Genomic DNA, 19384 nt, shown 5'->3' on the forward strand with positions numbered 1-19384 from the left:
ATATTTAAGTAAAATAGTAAAGCAACTAACAGAAAAATTAAACACTGTATATCACTCTTGAAAAAAGAGTGCATATATTTCTTAGAAATGAAGTCCTGCTAGAGACGCTCCCTCCATGTCACCTGCAGCCTTAAACACGTCTTCAGAGGCAACATCAGGAGTGTTGGTGAACACGCTGCAAACTGGTGTACAGGCCATCAGATGCTGCACGTCAGCAATCCTTCAGCTGTTAGATTAAGATTTCCCAACAGGCGAGGGCTGCAGTACTTCTGCATCGAGCATCTGGTACAGTGTCACAAATGCAGAACAAAGATGCAGCAGGCTCAGGGCTCTTTCAGCTTTTCTTTGACATCTGCAGCATGCAAACACTTATCTTCCAAGGGTCACCTGGTCTACAAGGTGAATTCTCCCAATTGCATGAAACGTGAGCAAAATTTCCATCCTCTGAGGTCTGACTCTAAAGCAAAGCTTCCACCCTACAAAAACCTTAATGAAAGATAATAATAAAACCTTTCCTTCTGGCACTTGCCAGCACTTTTTTTTTTTAAATCTGACAATCACAAATCACCACCATGCCCACATCAATGCCTCTTACAAGCAAATATTTTCCAGTCTTGGGAAGTCCAAATTTACTTAAAATTTGCCATACAAATTATTTCCCCAAGTTTCACTCAATGTAAACTTCTGAGTATGACAAGACTGACACAAGTTCTATACTCACATTCTGAGAAAATTAGTGCTTTTTTTTTTTACCAACTCTTATAATGTCTGAAAAAGACTATTTTAGAAATCTGTATGTAGTAATAATTTCCCAATATAACTGCAAATACAGAGATGCTGTTTTCATTCATCTCTGTATACTCAGCACCTAGCACAGGGCCTGGCACATACTAGACACTCAATATTTGTTGCCTCTCAAACACCTGATAATCAGACTTTTTGAATTCCAAATTCAAACAGAAATATTTTCTCCCATTGACCTTTATTATAAAAGTAGAGTTGTATATCTTTGGAAAATATTTGACCCCAAGACATAACTTAATAAAATTACATCTTAAAAAGCAACAATCATTTTAGAACTTATTAACTGATAAAATACTAATAAAGACAATCCTCAAAAGTCTGATATTTAAAGTCCAAAGTTGTTCTGAACTTAAAATATATTTTCTTATATAAATGAATGTTTGAATAATGATTACATCAGATGAGCTAAAGATTTCAAGTTACGGTTTCATTACAAGTTTTAAAACCTCCTGTAGCAAAAGCCCATGCATATAATCACTATTTAAAATGTATTTGGCATTCTATCTGTTTAGTCTGGACACCAGAAGAACTTACCTCCACATCCAAATGGGAAGAATGACACAATTTGGTTTAAACTCCAGTTCCATCACTTGCTAAGTGGCTTTGGGCAAGTCATACTAAACCTTTCTTTGCGTCAATTACCACACCTGGAGATAATGACACTAAGGTATGAGAACATTATTTTTTAAATATTTTAACTAGCTTTGCTTTTTGTTTTGCTATACCTGATCCTGCCTCTGTGTTCCAGTGGCATCACTTTGCTTAAGGGATACTTATATTTGCTGAAACAGGAATAGAAAAAAAAACCTCAATGTTCCATTTTGACACCCAGAAATCGTTATTTTAATAATTTTAAGACAACTTTCTTGAAAGCCAAGCTTTGTCAAGGGAAACCGTGATTTCCAAATCCCCTAAACATTGGTGTTAACAATTAGGGATGAGGAAGGGGCAAGAACCTCAGCACTGGTGGGGACATGCTTGCCTGAGCATAAGTGCACATTAGAATCACCTGGGCAGCCTTTGGGCCATCCCAATGCCTGGCCCCACCCCCAGACATTTTCGTTGTCTGGGTGAGGTACCAGGCATTGGTAATTTTCTTTGAAGAGTCATCAGGTGATTCTGATGTGCAGCCTGGATTCAGAACAACAGCTCTAAGAGAAGCCTCCTATTTGGTTCAACATTGTGGCCAAGACGGAACAGGAAGGAAAATCCAGCATTGAGCTCCCGGCCCCCTACAGACGTGTGTGTACGGTGTGCAGGGGATCCTGAACTTCCCTGAGACCCAGTGGGGTGATATGGAGACACAGACAGGGTGGCTGGAAGTAGACAACTGAGGCCAGGGAGGAGAGGTCACAAGAACAGAAGCCAAGGCCAGGCCAGGCCAGGGACCTGACTAGATAAACCACCTGGGGCAGAAACGAATAAGGACCAGAGGACAGCCGTGCTCCCCGTCACCGTGAGCATGTGAAGGGGAAAATGCAAAGGGTTGAGCATTAACCTGAAAGAAGCTGAGCAACCCAAGAGAAACCATGTAAACTGGAAGAAACAGAGGCACCATGAATTGGCAAGTTTGTCCTTGTCACGCACACTCCTCACCTTACCCCCTCCCCATCTGGGCTGAGGTGGAGGCCTGTGATGAAAAGGAGCTCAGTTACGGAATAGAAAGAAGCCATTTTATTAAAATTATCCAAAACATGAAAAAAAAGGAAAAGGTGAGAGAGCCACATGCCCTCTGAGTCACACCGGGGTACCATTCAACAGGCTTGCCCGAGGTTCATTTAATTCTCTAGAGGAATGGCCCTGAATTTGACTCTGTTATTTACTATTCCAGCAGAGTGCAGACACTGCAGAACTACATGCTAACTTGTAGCCTTCTGTCCAACAGAAAGGAGAAGCCTAAAAAGCTGTGGTTTTCCTGCCTGTTGAACATTACCAGTTTTGTCTCCAACCTAGCAATCTTATTCTAACTTTTCTTTTAATGACTAAACACTGATGGAACCAGCATTTTATAAGATATTTTCTAAGATAATTCAAGTAAAGCGCTTAGCACAGTGCAGAGTACATAGCAAATGCTCGGTAAATGTGTTATTATTCATAGCTGCTAATGGCTAGAGAGGATTTTTACCTGGCCCCTAGCAGTGGTCACAGACTCACCAACAGCGTCCACAATTGAGGGCAACCGAGGTCAGTAGTTACATGCAAGCTTCCCTCAGTAGGGAGCATTTGCAAATATTATGAATATAGGGAGGCATTCTGATCAAAATAATTCCAAAACTATCAAAGCAGACGGTGAGATTCACTTGAATATTTATCAAAATAAGTGTGTGGGCCTATGAGGAGAAAACAATCATAACTTGGCCAAATCAAGTACACTGATCTAAAGGAAGCCATCTCCTTGGTGACCAAAAGTATGCTCCTCCAAACTGTAAGGGGGTGTTTGGATGATACGCAAAACTTATGTGGTTAATCCTGGCTATGGAATAAAAAGCAATACAGTCAAGTTAACTATCTTAGCATAAGAACAGAGAGGAAGCTAGTCAAGGGAGGGAGCAACAGCTAACAAGAAAGAGAATATATGGTTAATTTTTTAAATTATAAACTCCATCAGTATGATTCCTCTACAGGAAGTTTCTTCACAAATGAAGCGGACCTGTGAAGACAACAGCTTGCCCAATCTTAAAATTGGGCTTATAAGAAACTTCAGGGGCCGGCTCCGTGGCCGAGTGGTTAAGTTTGCGAGCTCCGCTGCAGCGGCCCAGGGTTCGGAGCCTGGGCACGGACATGGCACCGCTCGTCAGGCCACGTGGAGGTGGCGTCCCACATCCCACAACTAGAAGGACCTGCAACTAGGATATACAACTGTGTACAGGGGTGGTTTGGGGAGATAAAGCAGGAAAAAAAAAACAATTGGCAACAGTTGTTAGCCCAGGTGCCAATCCTTAAAAAAAAATTTAAAAATTAAAAAAAGGAAGATTGGCAACAGTTGTTAGCCCAGGTGCCAATCTTTAAAAAAAAAAAAAAAACTTCAAGGTCTTGACTTTGACTTTAACTTCAAGGGTGAGGGTTGCAGACACATCAGCACACTGTCAAGGCCATAGCCATTTGGTGATCTTTCATTTCACAGCTTTTCTTTCAAGTGTCTGAAGTTTAGCTCTCCTAATATCAATAAACAATACCATGACAGGCAAGACAGAAGGAATAAAATCACATCAGCCTCATAAAATGAGAAAAAAACTCTATATTCTTTTGTTTTCCTCACTCCATCTCTTTTCTCTTGCCCAGACAGGGAAAAAAAATCTAGCTTTATTCTGAAGTAAACATACATAATTAGACACAGAGTCTTCATAATTCACCACATTGACATCTTCATCATCAACTACCCTATCACCAAATACTAAGCAGTTGAAAGAAAAATATTAATAAACAAATTTCTGAGGTTATATACTTCTTTTAAAGCAATTTTGTACACTATAAAATATATAATTTCCCCTTATATATATCTCTCTATATATTCCCTTTATATATTCTCCTTACAACAAAAAAAATACTATTTGCTACCTTGTGACGGTACAATTCAACAAGCTTTTACTTTAAGTACAACAGAAAATTTGTAGGCTGATAAAGTGATTTCAATAAAAAGAAAAGAACAATTCGAAAATATTGGCATTTCCATATCCTACAGAATACTCATGACTATATGGTCAAGATGAGCATCAGTTACAAATTATGTGTACAGCTTGCTAACAAATTAGGGAAATATTCCCCTTTGGTTTCTTTCCTGACTGCCTGTAAAATAATATTCACACACAAATTTGCAATTCAAATTCGGTGTCTTATGAGTACATTTTTCAGATCGTGCTCTTAGAAGGGAGAGCAAGCTAACAGTTGCATGGAAAGTATAATTTGCTGCTGGCTTTCAGCCAGAAACACCAGAACAAATGTTTAGAGACCAGGAGGCATCTAAGCAACCTAGTGCATCTGGATTTCTCAATAGTTGCTGCTCTTTATATATGGACCTCCAAATAAAGGGCTAAATAATTTTGAAATTCATTCATTTAAAAATGTATTTCTTTTACTTAAAAGGGGACAGAAAAAGAAGCAATTTGAAGGCCCTTTGAGAACATTTGTAACAGCACTGACAAGAAGTCCCAGTGATTTAAGCAACACTAATAACCATATGTCTGGACCTATGCTCAGCTGTAATTTAAACATTAAGTATAAGCTTTTATTTTCATACTTGAGAAAACATGCCAAGTATTCAGTATTTATTATTACAGTTAACTTGCAGAATGAGAAAGCTAATTACAATAGAAAGAAGAAAATATTGGTCTTGGGAAAAAATGAATATGATTATCATACAGGTAGGCAGTAAAGGAGTCATTACTACCGCCCACAACCAATCCAATATGCCTGTATCTTTAACTTACTAAACTGTCACGTATTCAGGCAGATTTGATCACTATATGGGCAAATATATTGCTAATAAAAACCCACTCTAACACAGTAGTCACTCCAGCACAGCACAATATAATTTTTGTAGGTACTGTATATGCTGCTGTAAACCATGTGACACAGTAAAAGGCATGACATACTACAAGTTTTCTTAAAAAAAATACTGTGAGCAGGTGTTGTCAGCCTATTACTTGAGAGCATTCCAGGGTAAAATGGTCATGCTGAAATAGAAGTCTCTGAAACAGAAAGCAACATAAGGAGGTGAGCAAATGACAGAGAGAGGTGAGGCAAGGAGAATGGGGGATGTTGAAAAAACATAAGGAAAGAGTCAATAGATAACCATTATCAAGAAAATAATTTTAGTTGATGTTAAGTGTTGAGATTGAAAATTGAAGCATGAGTTGAGAAAATCTGCAGATGAAATCAAGGAGAACCATGAATAACAAGAATTCCAAGCTGACACACTCAGTGGGTAAAGCATCCGTCTCTCTCTCTTTTTTTTTTTTGAGGAAGATTAGCCCTGAGCTAACATCGGCTGCCAATCCTCCTCTTTTTGCTGAGGAAGACTGGCCCTGAGCTAACATCCACGCCCATCTTCCCCTACTTTATATGTGGGATGCCACCTCAGCATGGCTTGCGAAGTGATGCCATGTCCACACCCAGGATCCAAATTGGCAAACCCTAGGCCATCGAGATGGAACGTGCACACTTAACTGCTGCACCACCGGGTCAGCCTCAACACTTGTCTCCTACTGCATCTAGGCTCTGAAAGCACTGTGGTCGAACCAGATCACATATGCTACTGTTCTATACATGGTGGTAGTTAGGAAGCCAATTTGTAGCTCTTCACCAAGAAGGGATTGTGAATCCCTAAATATCACATCAGACCTAGTGGACAACCCCCACGAGGGCCCAGCATTGGTAGGCCACTTCTGAGCTCTGCTGGCTGTGCAGTGTGTACAACAAATCATTCACTTCTTCTACCCCATCTATATGTATGATGTACTTGAATAGTTTGCCAGCATCCTAGAGTACCCGGAGCTTTTAGAAGGCTGCTTTAATATAAGTGTAGTTGATGTTTACTTTTCATTAAACTGTGATTTATTTTAAGCCATTATCAGAAGGTGAATTAAAAAATTAGAGGACTGTGACATCAAAGTGGTACAATGTACACACTGGCACATGAGGAGGTGCTTCCACTTTTGAGGACATGGGACACTTTTGAGGTCCTCCTACTGGTGAGACCACTTCCAAGAAATGTTGTAGCCTACACAGAGGAACACCCACAACAGTCTCCGAGGGAAAGTGTCTATCCCAGGACTCAAGGCTAATTCCTTTGCTCTCATCTTCTCAGAAATCTCACCCTGATACTAATAACCCTCTCCCCCACTTACCTTTAAATGTGTATCCTTACTTGCCCTAAGCTCAAATCTCTTTAAAAAACAACCAACCACCAAAAAAACTGCATTCTCCTTCTAACTGCCATCCTAGTCTTTTCTGCTTTTTCACAGCCCAATTTGTTAAAGAGATCCAACACTCGTTACACTAAGGTGCTCTAGAAAAGTTCATCAAAGGATTCTTCATTATTGAAATCAATTTATACTTTTCAGTCCTCATCGTAACTGACCTCTCTACAGCATGAAACTGTTGATTTCCTTCTTGAAATGCTTTTTCTCCTATGACATCTTTCTCTCCAGGTTTTCTTCTAACTTCTCTCCCTCTCAATCACCTTTGCTAGGTTCTCTTTTTTCAGCTAGCCTCTTAAATATTCCTGTTCTAGAGGGTTCCATCAATATTCCTACTGTATTCTTCATTTCCACTCTCTCCCTGTGTTATTTCTACCTCCACAGAATCAGTTATCATCTATATGCTTTTGAATTCTCAAATCTCAATTTCCTCCCCAAATGTCTCTTGAGATTCATTCCCATATAGCATCCAGTTCCTTTCGGAATACATCCACTTGGATGCCCCACAGGTATCTCATGCTCAATATGTCCAAAGAGGAATTCATGAGTGACATATGCAAATCCCCCTCCTCTCTCTCCCTACTATTGTTAACTTCTCTTGCATATTTGCTGTCTTTATGAAAGGAAGTACCAATCACTCCCCAAGTTTGCCAAGTTAGAAACATGGGCATCCTCTTTGACTCCTTTCTTTCTACCCCCCACCCAAAATGGGAGTCTCTAAGCACTAGCAATTCCACTTTCTTTTTTTGTTTTTGTTTGTTTGTTTGCTTTTGGCTGAGGAAGATTCACCCTGAGCTATAACATCTGTTACCAATCTTCCTCTTTTTGCTTGAGGAAGATTCACCCTGAGCTAAACATCTGTGCCAATCTTCCTCTAATTTGTATGTGGGTTGCTGCCACAACATGGCTGCCAACCAGCAGTGTAGATCCATGCCTGGGAACTAAACCCAGGCCACTGAAGCAGAGTGCGCCAAACTTAACCACTAGGCCATGGGGTCAGCCTCTCCACTTACTTAAAATTTTCTCATTCCCTTCTTCTCCCCATCACACCACCCACTGCTACCACTGCCATAGTACAGGACCACATCATTTCTTGATTTGATTACTGCAGTAGTCTTCTAGTCTCAGTTTTACTGTCCCACCAACCATCCTCCAAACTGAAGCCAAAAAGAGCTTTCTAAAGTACGTAACTCACTCGCCAAATCCCATGTCCCTTGTCAAATTAAAAATGTGTAGGTAGTTCTCCTTCAAGATAAGGTCCAACTCCTTGGCACCTGCCTATCTTTAGCCTCATTTCTGACCAATTTCCTGCCTCCTGGCTATGCTCTGGCCATACTGAATTACTCAGCAGTTTCCCAAAAGCAACATCTTTTATATCTGTGCCTTGACATATGCTCCCTCCTCTGCCCATTAACCCTTGTCCCAACTTGTGTCTTGCTGCAAAGACTTTGAGACTAGGCTAAGAGGTCCTGTCCTTTCCATAGCCTTCCCAGACACCCACAGCCTGGGTGTGATGCCCTTCCCATGTGCTCTAAGGGCAGGAGCCCTCTATGAATAGTAGACAGTACTGTGACTCTCATATTTGAGGAAATGAACCAACAATTAATAACTCTTATACTAAGATTGCAACCAAATATAAGTGGCTCTCAAATATAACAGGCACTCAATAAGTGGCTTTCAAAGAATGTAAGATGAATGAATAACAATTTGGCTTGAAGTTTTGTATCTGACATAATGCCTGTAGCACATAAGGTATCTATGTCAAATTGTATTTATTTAGAACTTCAGAGTAATGTATTTCTTGCTGTTTTTAAGTACTAATAAAGGGTCAAAGAATGGAATAGTCTCTAGGCCTTAATAACAAAGTTATCTTGATGATGAAGTAATTGTTTAATAAAATATTACACATCCGTGAAGAAGTTCATGTATCCTCCAAAGGGCCTGACTACATAGGCTGCAGAGACTGTCCTCATCTCTGCATACCCGAGTCCCTGGCACATAGTATTCACTCAGTAAGGTCTGACGAATGAGAAAATATAAAGACAATTATAGAAACAAGTAGAGCCTACCCTGTTGCAGAATTAGTAATTTCTAATTTCTTAACTAGTCCACATTCAGCTTACCTACAAATGGTCAGTCTTACTGAGGGCAGACTACCATTTCCAGGAAATATTCAGCTCAGTATCCATTTATTCAACAAATATACAGTGTCAACTATTTGTGAGGTACCATGGTAGACACAAGAATTAATGGGAAAAGCAACAGAAACAGAACTCTGGTTCCAACTCCACCTAGACACCTAATAGTTGCGTGATCTGGACAAACCAATTAAGCTCTCTGCCTATAAACTTCACATATATATTGAGAATAATATATTTATTTCACAGGATTATGGTGGAATTAAATGAGATAACACATAAACCTAACATGGTGAATACATATTAGTTATTCCTGTTATCCACTGTGAATAAAAAACAGTAATAAATATTTTATATATTACTTTATTAAAACAAGCCCATGAGACAAATAACACAGGGATTAATACTCTCACTTATAATATTTAAAACCAGGGAACCTAAACAATTTTCCCAAGACCACTCACGTAGTTAGTAGGTGGCAAAGCTCTTTGGTATCTGGTAAAAACTCTGATTCTCTTTACTTAGTGTCTCTTACAAATCGCACTGGCGCCTAACTGTGAAAGACCCGACAGCAAAGAGAGGGACTATAGTTGAGAAAGCATACGTCTTCCTAACACAGCAGCTGAGGGGCTGACAAGCAGATAAAAAGTGTTTAATTGTTGTCTTGCTCAAGATAACAGCTTTCTGACTGGACTTAGAGTAATGCCACCTGTAAGAGACACCATAAAGTTTAAGCAGTCAGGAAAAGGTCCCCAATGTCATAAGTTTTGCTTTAACAAGAGAATTCTAATATTAAAAACTGTCAGGTTGCCATGGTAACAATCTATTTGCAATCACGACACTGGCGGGATTCTGTTATATTTCTCTCAAAGAAAAATAAACTAGATGTAGCTGAGGAATTTAATAAAAGTATCAGCTAGACCCAAAGCCAAGATATAACCATTTTTAGGCAATATGACAGGATTTAAATATACAGCAGGAGACGCTCAGGTTACAATACCAGTTCCATCAATAAAATTAAAAGATTTTGACCTTGACACCAATACAAGGTATAGTCATATGATCTGGAAAACTCAATTCTTTCAGCAAGAAAAATAAATCGTTAAACAACTGAGATGACAGCCATAGAACAAGAAAGTCAGAATTTATCAAAAGGAGAGCAAAACCAATCCTCAAAGAAAGTATGAATTCTAAAGACTAAATTTCTCAGAGAAAGCGCGAAGGTTTCATTTTGGTGTTTTGTTTTATGTATATGTGTGCACGCATGTGGGGAGCGGGTGTTGAACCCCAGGACATCCTTGGAAGAGTTAACCTTCTACTTTTATCTAGAAAAGGTCAGAAGGACATATTCAAAGTAAATTGATTCTGAACAAAAAAGGAAGGACGTTCTTGTTATTAATTAGACCATTTTGAAGTCTGGACACGCAGACTGCTCATGCAGACAGGAACAATTTCCACACAATCAGCAAAGCCTCAGTCATGACTAGGAACACCAGACAGATTTTCTTTCTGTTAAGCTTTTCTAGTACTTGTTTCTACAACTATCTGTGAAATGATAACATTTTCCCCACAACTTTAGCTGTGAACAAATCATTTCTTTTCTGTTTGTAATGATTTTACAGAACAGCATACACATGTTCAGTGTCCTTAAAGACAACCTAGAAATCGCACTTCGTCTACTTCAACAATAAATTGTCTTTTTAAGAAAACGTCAACATTTACGATAAAAGAAATTTTTTTCCTCACTGGCCAGTGTTTTCCTTAACTTACAGTCAGTGCACATTTATATACAAATAACTTTATTTTGATAACATATATCTATATAATAGTATAATATATATTTATATCATACATAGTATACATTTTTACAAATGTATATTTATCTATAAAGCTAAATCGTTTAGGGGCCAGCCTGGTGGTTGGTGCAGGAGTTAACTGTGCATGTTCCGCTTCGGCGGCCCGGGGTTCACTGGTTCAGATCCCAGGTGCGGACACGGCACCATTTGGCAAGCCATGCTGTCTCAGGCGTCCCACATATAAAGTAGAGGAAGATGGACATGGATATTAGCTCAGGGCCAGTCTTCCTTAGCAAAAAGAGGAGGGTTGGCAGCAGAGGTTAGCTGAGGGCTAGTCTTCCTCAAAAAAAAAAAAATAGATAAATAGTTTATTTTCTGAAATACAGTCCAGAAAACTATGTGTTATCAAATTTTCTAGATGACAAGTCCACGCTTTCCTTCTACGTTCAATATAAAATTACAGAACTGTCCCCAACCCCTTGAACAGGATTGGCTGAGAAACTTTTTTAAAATCACAGTTCAGATTATAGAAAACCTCATAAAATCAAAAGTTTCAAATCTTATTAAAATAAGATAAAATTAACTTAAATAACAACATCTATAGCTAACAGAAGCAATATACATTTGCTTACTGTTCTTAAAGATCACGGAGACGTTGGAAATCTTAAGACTGATTCAAAGGTTTCTAGGTTGAGAAATTTACATGGAGGACTACAATACTAAACAGTAAAGGAAATAGTGAGTACAAATTTGAGGGAAAGTGCTAAATAACCATCCACACTTTACTTATTTTTTTTATTTTTGAGGAAGGCTGGCCCTGAGCTAACATCCGTGCCCATCTTCCTCTACTTTACATATGGGACACCTACCACAGCATGGCTTGCGAAGCAGTGCCATGACCGCACCTGGGATCCAAACCAGCGAACCCTGGGCCATGGAAGCAGAACGTGGACACTTAACTGCTGCGCCACCGGGCTGGCCCCCCATCCACACTTTAAACAGATTGGATAATGAGATGGGCATGTGTGGTAAACAGGCAGCGGTTAGAGATACAGGGTTGGAACTCAGGAGGGTGGTCTGAAATAGAGAAAAAGATTGCTGAATAAGCTCTCATTGGTGAATAAGCAATTATTGAATCTACAAAAAAGGACAACATCCTTTGGAAACCAATGCAGAAAAGTGAGTAATAAAGAGAAACAAAGTAGCCAGCCCAGTGGTGTAGTGGTTAAGTTTGCATGCTCCACTTCAGTGGCCCAGGGTTCCCAGGTTCGGATCCCAGCCACAGACCTACACACTGCACATCAAGCCACGCGGTGGCAGCAACCCACATATAAAGTGGAGGAACGCTGGCATAGATATTAGCTCAAGGACAATCTTCCTCAAGCAAAAAGAGGAAGTTTGGCAATAGATGTTAGCTCAGAGCCAATCTTCCTCTTCAAAAAAAACAATAAAAATTTGAAAATAAAGAGAAACAAGAATAATCCTTGAGGAAGACCAACCTTTAGAGGTCAGAGGAGTTTTAGCAAACAAGGTGACACATATGACTTGAAAGTCATGAAAGGGTCTCAAGCAGGGAGCAGTCAACAACATATGCCTCAGAGAGCTCAAACAGAATACAGGAATAGAAAAAGAATATTGGAATCTGCATTTAGGATGTAACTAGTTATACTAGTGAAGTCATTGTCAATACAGAAGTGGAGGCAGAATCAAAGGGTGGAAACAATGCATCAAACACTATGGCCTATCCTCATAATACTGAAATCAGGAATTCTCAACAAATACAGGTCAGTGATTCTGGATTACATAATAACCCTTCTTATGTGAAAGAAACAATAGCAGCATTTGTTTTTAAGGTCAAACTTAAGCAGCAATCCATTTCTTCTTTTTTATTCTTTCTTTTTTCTTTTTCTTTTTTTTCTTTTTTTGCTGAGGAAGAGTCACCCTGAGCTAACACCTGTTGCCAATCTTCCTCATTTATTGCTTGAGGAAGATTAGCTGTGAGCTAACACCTGTGCCAATCATCCTCTATTTTTTTGTATGAGGGACACTGCCACACCATGGCTGGTGAGTGGAGTAGGTCCACACCCAGGATCTGAACTTGCAAACCCAGGCCACTGAAGTGGAGCACGTGAAACTTTAACCACTCAGCCATGGGGAAGGGCCCCCTTCTTTTCTTTTTTTTTAATTCTAGCAGTATAAATAAATTTTCTGGCAAAAATAAGAATAGTTTCTTAAGCATCAAATATCAAAAGTTCATTTATTTTTTCTGTGTCAATACCATAGATCCATTGCATCAATCAGAGGCTGCTATGAATCTATCTGGTATTAGTAATGCTTTTAATTAAATTAAAAGATTTTCCCTTCCAAGACTTCCATTTCAGTCCTAAATATGTATTATCTCCATTTATTCTTGTCTCATTGGACAGTGACTTCCATATTTTAGAGGTAGATAGCTTTATGTTTGGTTCCCGTTAACAGGACATCTTGGATTTAACTGCCAATATTATTTATGAATGACAATTGCAGGAGTGTTTTTCAGTATAATGAATATGCCATCCCCTTTAGTTTTTAAGAGATGCTTAACATAAAGAGGGATGGGACAGTCTAGTTGCTCTTTTTCTGTCTTGCTGCACTCTCTTCTGGAAAGACAATAAACAACACAGGCTTTTTCCATTGTCTATTTAAACCTGCAGGTTCAGAGGCAGTTCTGTCAAAAGCCAAAGAGAAATACGAAGGAACTTCTAAGAGAAAAAGTATTCAAGAAGGTGCTTACTAAGGTAAAAAAATAATAATTTGCAGCTGTTACAGCTGGCCAAAAAAAAGGGGGGGGGGGATAAATTATAACTGCATAGTAATATCAAGCACTACAAAGGTAATAAATTGAAAATAAGTATAAATATTGAATGTCAATCTTTTTTCTATAACCAAAAAGCATAGTAAAGCTTACAAACTCAACTAATGCCTAATGGACTGATTTAAATTCAAAGTGCTCAAATGTAAAAAAGAAAATTGTGAACATACAGGGGGTTCTCCTGTGTTTGCAGTACAATTTCAGATATCATATACAAACTGCCACATTTGGCTCCAAGTAGTCCTTTCTAAATTATCAGAAACAAAATGGAAGTTTTACTCTAAAAGTAAAAGATATACCTCTACCAGGTTAAAACTTTCTAGATCTAATGGCCTTAAAACTAATGCAGTCCAAAAAGCTATCATCATGTAGTGATGATGACCAGACCATCAGGAACACACAACATCCCCTGTATATTATACTCCATCATATAAAGAAGGAAAAACATCTCTACTTTTAAAAGGCAGAGAAAATATCTAGGTCTGCTTAGAATTGTTATGGCCTCAAAAATTTCACAGGGAAAAAGAGTAAAAGTCTCAAGGTTTTATCACGTAAAATTTCAAGATTTAAAACTCACCAGAACTTAATAACTAATTTATTATTATTATTAATTTCTATTATTTTATCCTATGCAAGAAGCCATTTTATTATGTAAAGATATATATATATATATATAGATATAGATGTTCCTTGCAATGAAAAAAGTTGGAAATAACCCAATAGGGAACTGGCAAATTAAATTTTAATATGGTTCATGCAATGGAATAGTATACAACCATTAAAAGGAAATTATATGTGGTGTGCATGCAGGAGTGTATATATTAAATATAGATATAGACATAGACCCAACTGTTAACAGCGGTGGTCTCTAAGAAGTAGGGTTTCTGGGGCACTTGAATTTCTGATCTTTACTTTTATTTATTATTTTAATTTTTTATAATGCACATAATTTTTTAAACACCTGAATGTTTAAAATAAGTGATGAAATTTATTAGCACAGTTGAAAAGTACATATTTGCATATATGTTAGACAATTGCTTTTGTTTGTGTCAAAAGATTAAAGATACTTAGAGATATGAAAGGTAATGTATTGGCTATCTATAGTCTACTGTTGTTATTACAGAAGAGATGAAAAAAACCCACAAAATTGCCTTCCTAGGAATATGGGTGAGGAAATTAGTCCAGCAAATGTTTAATGTCTTACCAGAATGAAGATGCTATCAACCTTCACAGGGAGGGGGTGCGGGGGGAGGCGGTGAGGGTGGGCATGGGTGGCAAGATGTGAATTTGGGATTTTTAAATGCCTCTGTGCTTTCCAAGTGTTACGACCATGAGCTCTGGAGTCAGAGATACCTGGGTTACGGGCCCAATTCTGCCACTGACTAGCTATGTGACCCTGGGCAGCTTCCATCTTTCCAAGCCTCAGTTTATCTCCTGAAATACGGAGATAAAAACAGTTCCCCAGGGAACTGTTGTGAAGATTTAAAAGATAATATACACAAGGCTCTGTGCCTGGGATATAGCCAATACTCAATCTGTTGGCTTTTATCCTTCTCAAAGCACACCAAGTTTGCTTCTCTCATTGGCAATTACAAATACCACAGGAAATCAAAGCCTAGATTTTATTGCAAACAAAACAGTAACAAGAAATACAAATTCAGATTGGATAATAGAAAACACCCAGCCTGTCAGTGGAGATCATTTTCTTTCTATAATAATGCTAACCTATCCCAAGGATAGCTTTAGCTGTCCAGAGACCTAAGTCCTCTCTGATTATCAATACTAACCCTGACTTTGTGACAAGTATTAAAATAATACCAGTTCCAAAATGTACACAGAGAAAACCAAATGAAGAACAAGACCCAATCTGCCTCCTAAACACAAATGAGCACTTGAGGGAAAATCTAGACAAAGTTTTAAGAACAAATAAACTATGAAGAGATAGTGAAAAAAGAACTGAAACTATTCCTCACGATCAAAGCACATCGATTTCCACTGTTCAACAGATTCAGATCAACAAGTATGTATTAAGCAACTCATTGCCCTCAAGAATATCCAATTCCACAACAGGAGCCAAGACAAACTAACAAGTAACTGTGATACGAGAATTACCAAGTTCCATGGGAGCCTGACAAAGAGATAGCAACTTCTTGGCAGGGCAAAGGAGAACAATCCTGCTACAGTGAGAATGCTTTTTCAGGTCTGAGTTCAAACAAGATGGTTACAAACAGAGATTCATTCATCTAGCAAGTTTAAAGTAATGAAGCTATGTTTTAATAAACTGCATGCACAAATTTTATACTATATATCAAAAAAACATAGTGGAAAACACTATGTTATGTGCTGCAAGTGAACACAATCATATTTCTGACATCTCCTAAGCTTTATAATCCAGTTGGAGGGCAAATCACACATATTGTACTGTGAATTCCCCAAGGGCAACTGATGCGGCTTTTTTGTCTTTGTTTTCCCATCTCCTTGCATAACACCCGCAACATCACTGGCAGTGAATAAATGTCTGGCAAATAAGTGAATAAACAAAGGACTATAACACAAAGCAGAATATTCTATGTGACACAGATACTCAGAGAAGTTTAGCAGAAGAACACAGAATTTCCAATAGGGTAATAAGCAAAGAAGATGAAAGTATGTGCTATTTTGTCAGCATCCGTTCCCCATATTCCTCTGGGAATCATCTTTTCCCCATTAACTGTCTCCCTGCTCCCTTGGAGCTAACTCCAGGGTGGGCATGTGACCCAGGTCGAGCAAACTGAAATACTGCATCCTCCTGGTTACAGCAAATGGTTCACAAATGCATACCTGACCCAAGTCATGCTAATTAGATACAATCACAGATAATCTTGGGAATTTTGCTTAAGCAACCAAAAAGACAAGTTCTTTTTCATGCTGGATTGGAGCTGAAAGGATAAAAACTCAGAGATCCTGACTACTGTTATGCCACCACGACAGGAGCGTCTGTCTGAGGAAAGACGCATCTCATGGAAAGAGAGTCTAGCAATGTAGGGAGACCAGGTTCTACGACATCGTTCGTGCCCCTGTATTTAGCAATGCTGGGAGGCATTTTTCAGTTCATAGCCAACAAATCTCTTTTTTGCTTCATTCAATATCCAGCTGGATTTTCTGTCATGTGAAACTATAAGAGTTTTCGTGCAAAGATGGAATTAGAATTCATCACTGAAGAATATGACAGGTTTTCAATAGGGAAGAGATTCAGGTAGAAAGAATTATATAAACAAGGTGGAGTAAAGAAACAGAAGACTACTTTAGTTGTAATGTTTAAAAAATCTATAGCTCAATTTTAACTTTAGATTGAGTATAAAACAATGAGTTGGGGTTAGCACAGTAGGTTGGGTGTAGCAAACTGGACTACTCACACCTCACTAAAAGGAGCAAGTGCTACCCAACTCAAGAAAATTGTTGCCATGTAAGAACTAACCCAGTGGAGACACATCTCCCAATTTTTCAGAAAAAAAGCTCAATCTAGATTTCAAAAGTATTGGCAGAAATTCATATCAAAAAAATGAATTCAGGGGCCAGTCCCATGGCATAGTGGTTAAGTCCCACACGCTCCACTTCAGCAGCCTGGGTTCACAGGTTCAGATCCCAGGAGCGGACATACACTACTCAAGAGCCATGCTCAAGAAGCGACCAACATCCAAAATAAAGGAAGATTGGCACAGATGTTAGCTCAGGGCTGATCTTCCTCAAGCAAAAAGAAGAGGAAGACTGGCACCCTCAACAAAGGAGGAAAAAAAAAAACCAGAAAAAATGAATTCAAAGCAATGTACAGACCAAATAAACAAGTCTATGGATGGGATACAGCAGTTAGTTGGGTTTGTGATTTAGAGTCTTACTCAAACAGCCAAGAAAGTAAATTCAAATCCACATCAAAGGCATTAATTAGACCCAAATAAAGGTTTTCTAAACAACACAAGTATGAGAGTCTTCTAAGGAATGCTTTATGATGAAAGCATGTAAGAGAGAATTACAGACATACAGAAGGAGTGACAGAATGAATGGCTATGACACTGAGCTCCTAGCACAGAAAGAGCTGTTGAGTAGATGAAAATAAAGTCTATGCTCTCAAGTCAGGTGGCCCGAGTTGCTATTCAGCCTCTCCTACTTTCTACCTTTGTGACTCTGGACAAGTGTCCCCTAATCTGTAAAATACCACTAATAATAGTGCCTACTTTGCAGTGTTGTTGTAAGGAGTAAATGAGTTGATATATACTGTGATTGGCGGAATCCTAAGATGGCTCCCAAGATTCCTGCCCCTTGGTGTACACACTTCTGTATAGCAAATGGGTGCAATCTTAAGCCATTAAGTTTGTAGTAATTTGCTATGCAGAAATATAAAACTAATATAAAGCACTTAGAACAAAGCCTGGCACATAGGAAGTCCTCAATAAATACCAGCTATTATTATTACAGGATTCTATTAAATTATATGTTCTGATGCACTTAAAGTAGGATTTTTATTATAAAAATTGTTTGCCCATATCACATTTGCTGATACAGAAGATGTATAGGTTTATAAGATGCACCCTAGAACAGCTAATTTTATGTATCAACTTGACTGGGCTAAGGGATGTCCAGATAGCTGGTGAAACATTATTTCTGGATACATCTGTGAGGTTGTCTCCAGAACAGATTCACATGTGAATTGGCAGACTGACTAAAGAAGATTGCCTTCACCAATTCAGGTGGACATCATCCAATCCATCAAGGGCTTGAATAGAACAAAAAGGCAAAGGGAGGGCAAATGTGTTTTCTCTGCTTGAGTCGAGACATCCACTTCTCCTGCCCTCAGTCATCTGTGCTCCTGGTTCTGGGGCCTTGGGACTCAGAGCAGGATTTACCCCACTGGCCCCTCATTCTTGGGCCTTTGGGCTTGGACTTGCACCATCAGCTCCCCTATTTCTCAGGCCTTCAGACTGAATTATACCACTGGCTTTCCAGGTTATCCGGCTTGCGGAGGCAGATCAGTGGAATTCTCAGCCTCCATAATTGCGTGAGTCAATTCTGATAATAAATCTCCTCTTATCTATATCTATATCTATATCTATATATCCTATTGGTTCTGTTTCTCTGGAGAACCCTGACTAATATACATCCCAATGATATAAGGGACTAGGCCAGACAATTTATAAAAGTACTTTTTATAATACAGGTATTGAGAGTGGTTTTAAAGTGATTTTGTAGGAGGAAACTAATCATTATATTCATATACTATAGACTGGAATCCAGTTAGAAATAACAAGTTTAGGATGTGCAGTGACAGTCTACTAACCTAAAAATAAAACATAACATCACAAAATTTTGTTTTGTTTTTCTCCCCAAAGCCCCCAGTACATAGTTGTGTATTTTTAGTTGTGGGTCCCTCTAGTTGTGGCATGTGGGACGCTGCCTCAGCGTGGTTTGACGAGCAGTGCCATGTCCGCGCCCAGGATCCGAACCAACAAAACACTGGGCCGCCTGCAGCGGAGCCCACGAACTTAACCACTCGGCCACAGGGCCAGCCCCACAAAGTTATTTTTTTTAAAGCATATTGGATCAACAAATATTTAGCATGGAACAAAGCACAATAATTTTACTGGTAAAAGAAATCTTATATCACACACATAGTATTAAATAATGGTACAATATTTTAGATAATATTGGTAACTAAGAAAACAAGCCATGATATAAGATACATTTGACAGAATTCCTGTAGAGCACATATACAACAAAATACTACAGCAAAAATCTGTACAAAGCAGGCAACAAAATAAAATAAATTTGAAAAAAATTCCTGTGGAGGTAACCATAATACATGTAGAAATATATTTTAGTTAAAAGAAAACCAGTTCCAAGCAG

The 19384-nt window shown here is 38.6% G+C and overlaps 1 protein-coding gene across 9 annotated transcripts in view; it reads right to left on the reverse strand.

Moving 5' to 3' along the window:
• The window catches only part of SMYD3 (SET and MYND domain containing 3), a 671177-nt gene that overhangs the window by 440132 nt on the left and 211661 nt on the right, over nt 1-19384 (reverse strand). Inside the window, exon 1 of one of the 9 annotated variants that reach the window (XM_070255581.1) lies at nt 123-378. The exons of the other annotated variants lie outside the window; for them this stretch is intronic. Within the exon in view, the coding sequence (XP_070111682.1) occupies nt 123-155 (33 nt within the window). The 5' untranslated portion in view covers nt 156-378. Of the gene's footprint in view, nt 1-122; nt 379-19384 lie in introns of those variants that run through there. 9 annotated transcript variants of the gene reach the window in all.

Source organism: Equus caballus, chromosome 30 (genome assembly GCF_041296265.1).
Source record: "Equus caballus isolate H_3958 breed thoroughbred chromosome 30, TB-T2T, whole genome shotgun sequence".
Lineage (NCBI taxonomy): Eukaryota > Metazoa > Chordata > Mammalia > Perissodactyla > Equidae > Equus > Equus caballus.